The following is an 11,219-nucleotide window of genomic DNA, read 5'->3' on the forward strand; positions in this document are numbered from 1 at the left end:
CAAACTCAACATCAAGGCGCCACATGTTTAATAAATTTATAGTTTGGTATGTTATATTTTAATTTTTGTATTTCAATCACATTTGTTTACATTTTCTTATTTGTTTTAAATGTTCAGGTGTCATTTATGTTATTTTCCATATTATTTTAGCTTAAACCGAATATGATCAATTGTATATAAGACCCTGTAGTTTATGCACATTTTGTATTTAAGTCATTGGTTTAATTCCAATTTTGTAAGTTTAATTTTACATTTACATGAATTTAATCATCATTCTAAAGTTAGTATATTTAGCTTAAATTAATCCTCACATTTAGGTTTCTCTTAATTTAGTCCCTGTTTATGATTGTTTCCTTTAATTAGTTGTGTATATTTATTTTGCATGTTGATATGTTTATGTATAAGTATGTGAATGATTCATTTAGGAGTCACATAACATCATTTTGCATAATTTGTATGTTACCTTCATGTATATAACTTAAACCCTAAACCCTAAACTATAAATCCTAACCCTAACACATAAACACTAAACCCTAAACCCTAAACCCTAAACTCTAAACTCTAAACCCTAAACCCTAAATCTTATCACATAATTAGAATGAATGAGATGGCTTAGTGAAAGGAGAGAGAGTATACTTGTTTTTCTTTTGCTTTATGGGGAACAAAAATCTAATAAGAAGCTTCAATCTTTTTGATTTCTGCTTCTCTTCTCTTCTCTTTATTTACTGCTTTCATTTTCCAACTCTGCAATTATTACTTTCTTTTTTTTCAAAGTAGAATCTAGTAATGCATATATATCTGTCTTTTTTTACTTTATATGGTACATGTTAGTAGTAGGGATGACCATTTTCTCTCAAATATGATTTGATGCCATTAATTTTGTTAATTAAGATATTAATGTAAGTCTAAATGAGTTTTTTCTTTCTTAATTCTTTATAAAATCGGTTACACTCTATTTTGATATATATTTTTTAAATTATTAATATTTAAATTGAATCATATTTTTTATTATATTATATTTATTATCAAATAAAAAATTAGTTATGAGGCAAGTATAATATAATATCTTTATATTAAATGCTCAAACCCTTGATATTTATGATATTTGAACTCGAAACCTCAAAATATAACAATAATTTAAAAAAATTAGTTATTACAAATATTATCATTAGAAATATATTAAATATTTGTCTTTAGATAAATCATTTTTTATTAATTTAAAATAAATATAAGAATATTTATTCAAAAATAATTTTTAACCATTTTCAATTCAAGAATATTTATTCATCAATAATGTATTTTTAATATATTTTTAATAATGTAATTTTAAAAAATCTAAAATTATAATATAATATTTTTTCGAGCTGCTCACAATCTTTTCGAGTTGAGTATCGAGTAGTTCGTTTTGGCTCGTTAAAAACTCAAGTCGAGTCTATTCGATCCGAGTATTTATCGAGCTAAGATCGAGTCGATCTCGAGTAGCTCGCGATCTGTCTCGTCTCATTTATAGCCCTAGTTGTATTGTTAAACCAGGCGCCAAGCAATTAAGTCAAGATGGACATTTGGTATAACTCAAACAACAAATATCTTAGTGTATAAACACTTTATTTAAATTTATAATATTTTATATTCTTAACTTTTAAAAATATATTTTATTTTTATTTTAACTTATTAAATATATTTTAATTTTATTTTAATATAAAATATATATTTACGCTGCCTTGAAATTTTATTATTGCCTCTCCTATATAAAAAAATTTATGTCATTAATACATGTGCGTCCACGTTGAAAAATATTTTTTGAATCCGGTAATGACTATCATCATAGATCAAACACTTTAAAATAATAAATTTTGTAACGTTAGACACCTGCATTATTTTTTAATCCACTACAATAACCGATACTCGAACTCATAACCTCTGTAAACAATAACAATTCTTTTAACCCCTAACATAATTTGATTTATGCTCCATTATTTATTAATTAAAGACACTTCATTCTTTTTTGAATAATATTGCTTTTAGAGAAACAAAATGTTGCCTCAAACCTAAATTTAAAAATCCGAGTCGAAAACTAAAATGAATCCAACTCCCTATTTCATTTATTCTGGTTTCTTCAGTTGGAGCTTTGATAGGGGAAACCTTACCCGACTCATTAAGTATAACCCTAAACCCTAAAAATCCCTAATCTCCTCTCTCTCCCCTTTGATTTGCATTTCACCCCGTAATATTTCACTTGAAATCCCACATCGATTCATCCACTTTCGAACTACCCCCCTACCTGAGATTTCCAGGTAATTGGATGCTCGTCTTTTGCTACTATTAATTTCACTTTGAAATTCGTGTTTTTACACAAAAAATTTGTAATCTCACAGTTTGTGCTCCCCCCTCCATTTGTAAATCCCGTCTTTTTGCTCCAGATTTTGATAAAGCGGAGGAAAAAATGGATGAATATCAAGAGATGGAAAGGTTTGGGATGGATAACGATTTTGAAGACGGGCGATGGATCGACGGCGAATTCTACTATAAAAAGCGCAAGGAAAAGCGGACTCAGACTAAAGATGATGTCCTTTACGGTGTTTTTGCATCTGATTCCGACTCTGAAGACGGTGGTTATTCTTCATCAAGGAAGAGACGAAGGAGGGAATTTGGGAAAAAAACCGACTTGACGAAGCCTGTCAACTTTGTTTCTACAGGTACCGTAATGCCTACCCAAGAAATCGATAAGAATTCTAAGGTTGTGAATGATAATATTGTCCATGATGATAACGAGAATGATAGCAGGCCTGGATTGGGGTCTGGCGTAGGTTTAGGATTTAGTGGTAATGATACTTCGCAAAAAAGTGATGTTAATATTGGTAGTGATGAGGATGATGTTTCTAGTTTTTTGCCTAGCTCATTTGGGAGGAAGATAAAGGAAGGGGCACAAAGGAGAGAGAAAGAAAGGGAGAGGTTGAAAATGGAGAAGAAAAGCTTAGGAGGGAGAAGGGAGGTTGGAGGTGGTAGTGGGGATGTTGGGTCATTTGAGAAGCATACAAAGGGTATTGGGTTGAAGTTGCTTGAGAAAATGGGGTATAAAGGAGGTGGTCTTGGGAAGAATGAACAAGGGATTGTTGCTCCTATTGAAGCAAAGATGAGGCCAAAGAATATGGGAATGGGGTTTAATGATTTTAAGGAGGCTAAGTTGCCAGAGTTGCAGCAGTTGGAAGAGAAGAAGAGTGCAAGTCAGCAGCCTGTTGGGAAACCAAAGGAGAGGCTTTGGTCGAAGAATTCTAAGGGAAGGAAGAAGGAGGTGTATATTACAGTGGAGGAGTTGTTAGCGAAGAAGCAAGAAGAAACTGTTGAAATTGTTCAAAAGGTGATAGATATGAGGGGGCCACAGGTTAGAGTTTTGACCAACTTGGAGAATCTAGATGCCGAAGAGAAGGCAAGAGAGAATGATGTTCCAATGCCCGAGTTGCAGCATAACTTGAAGTTAATTGTTGACTTGGCAGAGCTTGATATTCAAAAGATCGATAGGGATTTAAGGAATGAAAAAGAGATAGCATTGAGCTTGCAGAAGGAAAAGGAAAAGTTGGAGATTGAGTTTTCACGTCAGAAGCAACATTTGGCTAATATGGAACGAATTACTGGTGTTCTGGACCAAATTGAGGAAGAGAACTCATCTGGAAAATTAACCTTGGAGTCCCTTGCAAGTTGTTTTAGGGATTTGCAGAGGAACTATGCTGATGATTACAAACTGTGTAACTTGTCCTGCATTGCATGTTCACTAGCCTTGCCCCTGTTTATAAGAATGTTTCAGGGTTGGGATCCTCTATCAAATCCATCTTACAGAATGGAGATGATATCAGCATGGAAGGACTTATTGCAAATAGAGGGCGGTTATGACATTTGGGAGGATGTAGCAACACCTTATTCTCAGTTGATCTCTGAAGTTGTTTTACCAGCCTTGAGAATATCTGGCATCAACACATGGGAGCCTAGGAACCCTGAACCAATGCTCAGATTTTTGGAATCATGGGAAAAGTTGTTGCCGTCATCCATTCTTCAAACCATATTGGATACTGTGGTAATGCCTAAATTGTCAGGAGCAGTTGACTCGTGGAACCCACGTAAGGAAACTGTTCCAATCCACGTTTGGGTTCATCCTTGGCTGCCAATGTTGGGGACAAAGTTGGAAGGTCTGTATCAAACCATACGAATGAAGTTGAGTAATGTTCTTGATGCTTGGCACCCAAGTGATCCTTCTGCTTATGCTATATTATCGCCTTGGAAGACTGTATTTGATTCAGTGAGTTGGGAACAACTTATGCGCCAATATATAGTCCCAAAGTTGCAGATTGCCCTGCAGGAGTTCCAAATAAACCCTGCAGATCAGAAGCTTGATCAGTTTCATTGGGTTATGTCGTGGGCCTCTGCAATTCCTATTCACCTCATGGTTGATTTGATGGAGAAGTTTTTCTTTGTAAAGTGGCTGCAGGTTTTGTATCACTGGTTGTGTTCAAAACCCGACTTTGACGAGATAAAAAATTGGTACATGGGTTGGAAGGCACTTCTGCCACAGGAGCTTTTGGCTAATGAGAGTATCCGTAATCAACTTAATTATGGTCTTGAGATGATGATTCAGGCTGCTGACAATGTACCAGTAGAGCAGCCTGGTTTGAGGGAGAATGTTACATATCTTAAGGTGCGTGAACAGAGGCAATTTGAGGCTCAGCAGAGAGCAGCCGCTCATGCACAACCGCAAGCTGCAGCCGGCCTGGGCACTGCAAACCAGATGGATGGTGTTCCTGAGATGAGTTTGAAGGAAGTAGTTGAGGCCTATGCACAACAACACGAGTTGCTATTCAAGCCCAAGCCTGGCAGGATGCATAATGGTCAACAGATATATGGCTTCGGTAACATAAGCGTAGTAATTGATTCACTTAACCAGAAGGTTTATGCCCAGAAGGATAATGGCTGGTCCTTGGTCTTACTTGATGATTTGTTGAAAATGCACTATAATTCTCTTGCAAGGAGACGTTGAGTTTTTGGTATTTACTAGGAAAGATGCTTCCATGGAAAGTGTGTTTTTTAAGTTTTAAATTGTCCTTCGAAAGGAGGTTGGCGTTTTCTGGTGATGGAGATCAAATGTACCATGCATGAAATTTTTTGAGCACACAACAGGTTAGTTCCCCCATGATTTTTCAGTTATAAGAATTGGTTTTTTTTTTTTTTTGCAATGCTCAATGCAAAGTGACCATATGTGGGTGTTCTCTATCTTTAGTAGGCTTGCCTTTTTCTTTCCTTTTATCATGTATCAATGGCCTCAAACTCTACCTTGTATGTCTGCTTTTTGTGTGTGAAGAAACAGAAATGCCTGCTCTCTATCTGGAGCAGTAACCAGGCTTTAACTACAAACAATAGAGTTATTCAGCTGGTAATAATAATGCTTTACTCACTCTGTCATAATTATCAACTTTATGTGTAGGGATGATTTTACAAGTTGATGGAAATAAAGATGCTTCTTGGTTCATTTTTATCAGCAATTAATGCATAAAGATTAGCACTGTGTTCTTTGACATGCTTATCTTGAAGCTAACCATCATGCAAATTGGATCGGCTTGTTTCGAATGGCGGTCTTCTTTAGTTTGGTTAACTATTGTGCATATTCAGCCTTTCGTCTTTAGAACTAATCTTTCCTATTTATAACCACAAACAAGATATATAAGCATCTGAATTTGATGTCCCATTGAATAGAATATTAGTAGTCTAATTATTGCCGCAAGAAGAAAGATGAGGGAAAACGAAGCTGACCATTTATACAAGAGAAAAAGAGTTACATCCTGGATTTCAGTTTGTCACCCTTAATAACCGGATTTTCTTTATCTAACACCTGACGATCAGCCTTCTTGAAATCATAGTTGCAGGAATGTTCCGAGGGGTAACGATGAAGCTGACAGAAAACTTTCCCGCACCGACATGTAAAACCCATCAAACCAAGCGTTGCAGCTTTCACACCTGGTCTTGAGTTTTGCAGCTGCAGAATCAACCGAAACAGGTGGAGATTGTGCCGGTGAACTAGTAGGGTCATTCGTTTTGGACAGCTCTTGTTTCAATATCTCTGATTTGTAACACTGGGAGCATAAATTCTGTCTCTACAGAACCATAGAAACCGCAGCCGTTTGCACATAAAGGAGGAGTAGCCATCACCATCTTGTTTCTTTGCTTTCTTGATCTCTTATTGGTTGATGCTAGAAAAATCTGAGAGAACCTCTTATCTTTTTTACTAGACTGCCTTGAAGTTATCGGTGGATTATTATAGAATTAATTAATTACACTACAAAGTCTTGGAAGTTTCTATACGTTTCATTTTCCTGTATGTTGATTTTAGACAAATGACTGAACTGGCTTGTCTTTTGGGTTTTTTAATTTTTTAGCAAACAAATTGGAACCCTGTAAGAGGTTGTTGGGATCAAATAATGTAAGACGTTAAAATAACGTTTTCTTGATTTTAGGCGAATGATTGAACATGTTTTGAGGATGTTTGTGTTAGCTCGATCAACTGAAACTGAAAAATTATTAAGAGGGAATAAATTAACTTTTAGAAAATTATGAAATATAGCTTATTGCAAATTGAAAGGAAAAATAAATAAGATAAATAAATAAAGAACAAGTAATTTTACTGTGTCGTATAATCATTGTTTTAGAAGTAATTTCGCCTGAATTGGTGTAATCACTAAAAATGGACATTGCCCCTCAATATTAATACAATCTTTCAAATTCGTACACTTGAAATAAGGAAGTATAACTCTAAATAGTATTAACTTTTGGAGGAAAAGAAAATACTTTATCTAGAGTAAATACTACCATAATAAAAAAAGAGAAAATAACCTTAGTGACCGAAAATGCCTTATAATATACGATTTTAACCAATTTTTTTTGGATTTGCCAAAAATGACCAACAAATTCGCAACGCGAACTCCAATTTCGCAACCCAGTTTCCAATTTCGCAACGCGAATTTGTAAATCGCAATGCGATAGCCAAATTCGCAACACAAAAGTCAAATTCGCAACGCGATAGTCAAATTCGCAACGCGAAACACAATATTAATTTCGTAACACAAATGTAAACAGTATTATCGCAAATCATAACCTAAAACCCTAAATCACAACTCAGTCCCATCTCCATCTCTCACTCTCTACGGCGACATTCGTCCCCATCTCCGACGAAATCCGTCCCCATCTCTGGCGAAATCCGTCTATCTCCATCTCTAAGAGTAACCCTCACAACCATTCACGGTCAGAAATGGAAAATCAACCACCGAGGGTTAGTTTTTTAATCTCTTATTTTTATTTTGAAATTTTTGTATTATTATTAGATTTTTCTTATATTGATGATAAATTTACTGGTAATTTCAATATATATAAAGATTAACCATTTCACTGAGATTGCTTAGTAAATTCATTCGGTTGCTGCCAATACTGCTAAACTATTTAGTCTTTAACCATGTGAAGTTAGTATTTGTCTTTGTTTTGTCTTTTTGTTGAAGAAATGCAATTCATTCAAGTTTCAATTTGCAGAAGAATATTTTTTGAAACTTAAATTCGCAACACGAAAATGAAAATCGCAACGCGAAAATGAAAATCGCAAAGCGATTTTAGTTTCGCGTTGCGATTTTCATTTTCGTGTCGCGATTTTTTTCATTGCGATTTTCTTTTTCGCGTTGCGAATTTAATTTTCAGAAACTACTCTTATTCTGCAAATTGAAACTTGAATGAATTGCATTACTTCAACAAAAAGACAAATACTAACTTCATAGTGTTGCTAATTTAAGTTTCAAGAATAAACTACTACTCTTTATGTTGCCCTTGAACCTGCACTAAACCTATATGTTGTCCTTTTAAATGTTTATATAAGTGCTTACTTCTGGAATGTTATTTGATGCATTTTGTGAACTATGATGGAATAATGACAGCATGTGAATACCGTGCTAGTTTGAAACATATTTGGCTTTGTTTTCACTGTTTAATATCATGTCTGTTTATAGTGTATAATTTGTAGTTTTTGGTATATCTAACTTGGTATGTTTATTGTTTTTGTAGAAATTTTTTTCGGCTGCATTGACCTTAAGGAATAAATTAAGCCTAGCCACTAAAATTGCGTCGACGCTTATACCTCTACAAAGAAAATTGTTTGAGGATACTTGCTTCGGGCCATGGCTGAAAGTACAACATACAGGTGGAAATGCTATGTTGACACATTTGTTTCTTCAGACCATGACTAACGATCTACCCGAGAGGATACAACGTGGTGATGAAGAGATATGGTTTCATTTTCCTCTAGCACCGGCGTATACTTGTTTTGGGCGGGAGGAGTTTTGCTTAATCACTGGTCTACGCTTCGGACACGATGAAGTAACCCGGTACACTAGTCATATCTCCCGCCCATCATGGTTATCTCGGGTTTTTCCTGAGCTGGAAAAGTCGAAGCTGAGTTTACACGTCGACGACTTGAAGAGATTATTTGTTAAAGATGGTTTTACTCGGATGGATGACTTTGATGTTGTCCGAGTATGCCATTTATTACTTTTGCATGCCGACTTTTTAGGCAAAGAGGGCAGACAACCTATCTCTGAGGACCTAATATTATTTGTAGAGGACCTAAATGCATGGCACCTGTTTCTGTGGGGTTCATATCTATGGAAAGCTACCTGGAAGAAGTTTTCGGCTTCCTTTGAGGACCGAAAAAGTTTGCGGGGCGATGGTTCTAAATATACTTTGACAGGCTTTACTTGGGCCTTTAAGGTAAGAATTTCTATATAATGTTTCCAAAATTATAATTAATTATTTAACAATTACTAATGTTTGTGTATTATATTGTTTTGTAGATTTGGATATTTGAGGCTTTCCCCAGCATGCGGACATATGCGATAAAAAGATCAAATGATATTCCTAGGGCTATTACCTGGAAGAGGATCCGCATGTTGGATTGGGAAGAGTTACTCCCATATACGACGATGAATGATGTAAGTTAACACACAAATTATACCATATATAAACAAGTTATTACTAGTACAAGTTTAACTTTGTTTGAGCTTTTATATTGTTAGGAGGCCAACTATCCATTATAGAGGCTGACACCCACAGAGGCTGATCTTGCCATTGATTGGTGGCAATCTAGTAAGCGGTTTTTTGATGGGACGGATGATGAGCACCCCCCACTTCGAGAGCCATCACCTGATCGGGTCGATTCTACAGCTCGACACCCGGAGCCATCACCTGATCGAGCCTCTTCTCCACCTCCACCTCCACCTCCACCATCACCTATTCCATCACATCATCGAGCCTCTTCTCCACCATCACCTCATGATAGACGACCAGCAAAGAGGCCACGACATTTATCTCCCTGTTCTCCACCTCCACGGGATGAGTTAGGGGAGTTACGTGATGAGGTCTGTGCTTTACGTCATGAGGTCGGTACTATACGTGAAGATAATGGTGCATGGCGTGATGAGGTTCGATCTTTACGTGGCGAGGTGGATTTTTTACTTGATGACAATGGTGCGCTACGTGGTGAGGTATCTACTTTACGTGATGAGGTATCTACTTTACGTGATGAGGTTGCCGCTCTACGCGAGATTATTTCATCGTTGCAGAATGAGGTTTATACTCTACGCAATAAGGTAAATGTAACCCCCCAGACCCGGTCTGTAAGTTAGACCAAAACCTAAGTGGTCACACGTCCCATTCAGAGGTTTTTTTAATATCTGACAATACATTATATTACATTAAATATAATATAGAACAAAATATTAATAATACAGATATATCCAAAACGATAGCAAATACATGTCACCAAATATAACCGAAAAACATATAGAGATATATGTTCGTACAAAATAAGTAGTTGATCTCTCCTGATGCCAAATCTGCTAGCTTACAGTCTGCTGTTATCTGAAAAAGGTAAAAAATACAGAATGAGCTAAAAAGCTCAGTGTGCTCTATACAGTGTATAAAAAACATATTAACAAAATATTTTAATAAAATTTGTTTATGCAATATGTTTTGAAAACATGAACACTACCCCTATCCTTTCACAATCTGTTTGTGTAGGTTCCCTAGAACCATACACCCCGCACAACCAGTAAGGCCCTGAGCACACAGCCGAGGAGCCTGCAGATAATCTTCCTCCAATAATATTTCCCCCAATGATAGTAATGAACATGAATGTATGCGTGTAAAACAATAAATAATTCTTTAAAAACATAAGAATGTTTCAAGCTTGAAAACCATAAACAGAAATACAGAAATAAAAAATCAAATCAGTAATGTATGGTAATTTAGATGTTGGGTAATCAGTATTCAGAAAACGATATAAAATACCATAACCAGAAATAATATCAGAAATATACAGTAAATTAGAAATCAGATATACAGTATTCAGATATTTATATACTTTAAAACAATAATATAACACTATCAGGAAACACACCTGTAACAGTCTGAGAAATCAGATAGGGAAGCCTATTACTAGTTTTGTCGATCACGCTCTGCTGCAGCGCTAGATCCTACGAATTGAAAAAAAATCCATATTGGAATCCTAATATAAATAATCTTAATCTTTATTTAAATAATATACGGAAACCTACGGGTAAGTCTAGTAATACGTGGTTCGGGCTGATCTGACAAACGAACAATTCCGGACCTAATTGATCCTCTCTCAGTTGAAACACCAGTACCTTCAAACAATATTTTATTGAATCAATTCCTTAACCAAAACTCAATTAAATAATCAAAATATTAAAAATACTAAGCCTTTTTGGGTTCACATGCTCGATTTAGACATTTCAGATCAGAATTTGGCAAAACGGACTTTAGAATCAGATTCAGAACGTCAAAAAACATAAAATATGACCTTCCGGATATTTAAATTCTTGGTCAAAGTCAAAGTCAAAGGGTTTGACTGACAATTTGGAGACTTTCGGGTTCAAATTTGGTAAAACGGACTTCGGATTCGGATTTGGAATGTCGAAAAATGTCAGGATAGGTATACTCGATCAAAATCAAAGATCGTTTAATGCCCGGTCAAAGCCGGTCAAAGTTCTGAGTAAAGGAAGTCAACGGTCAACGGTCAACGGTCGACGGGTCGGGTCAGGTCGAACCGGTTCAGATCGGTCAACCCGGTTCAGACCGGTTAAACCGGTTTAGACCGATCAAACCGGTTTCAAGATGTTGCC

The 11,219-nt window shown here is 35.8% G+C and overlaps 2 protein-coding genes across 3 annotated transcripts; one reads left to right on the forward strand and one right to left on the reverse strand.

The window, feature by feature from the left end:
* The first annotated feature begins 2,120 nt into the window (after window positions 1–2,120).
* LOC120170147 (septin and tuftelin-interacting protein 1 homolog 1-like) lies at window positions 2,121–6,338 on the forward strand. 2 transcript variants are annotated; one of them, XR_005520731.1, is made up of 3 exons: window positions 2,121–2,294; window positions 2,421–5,166; window positions 5,904–6,338. XR_005520731.1 is itself a non-coding variant. In XM_039178153.1 (2 exons), exon 2 carries the CDS (start codon window positions 2,444–2,446, stop codon window positions 5,024–5,026), a length of 2,583 nt encoding a protein of 860 aa, XP_039034084.1. In that variant the 5' UTR covers window positions 2,121–2,294; window positions 2,421–2,443; the 3' UTR covers window positions 5,027–5,224. The 2 variants fall into 2 exon arrangements, 1 of the variants encoding a protein (XP_039034084.1); XM_039178153.1 differs by lacking the exon at window positions 5,904–6,338 and having other exon boundaries at window positions 2,421–5,224.
* LOC120170095 (zinc finger A20 and AN1 domain-containing stress-associated protein 5-like) lies at window positions 5,819–6,195 on the reverse strand. The gene is made up of 2 exons (XM_039178114.1): window positions 6,118–6,195; window positions 5,819–6,019 (listed from the first exon to the last, which is right to left on the reverse strand). The coding sequence occupies exons 1-2, from the start codon at window positions 6,193–6,195 to the stop codon at window positions 5,819–5,821; spliced, it is 279 nt and encodes a 92-aa protein (XP_039034045.1).
* Window positions 6,339–11,219: the final 4,881 nt, after the last annotated feature.

The sequence above is a fragment of the Hibiscus syriacus genome, unplaced genomic scaffold (assembly GCF_006381635.1).
Source record: "Hibiscus syriacus cultivar Baekdansim isolate YM2019G1 unplaced genomic scaffold, ASM638163v2 tig00111772_pilon, whole genome shotgun sequence".
NCBI lineage: Eukaryota > Viridiplantae > Streptophyta > Magnoliopsida > Malvales > Malvaceae > Hibiscus > Hibiscus syriacus.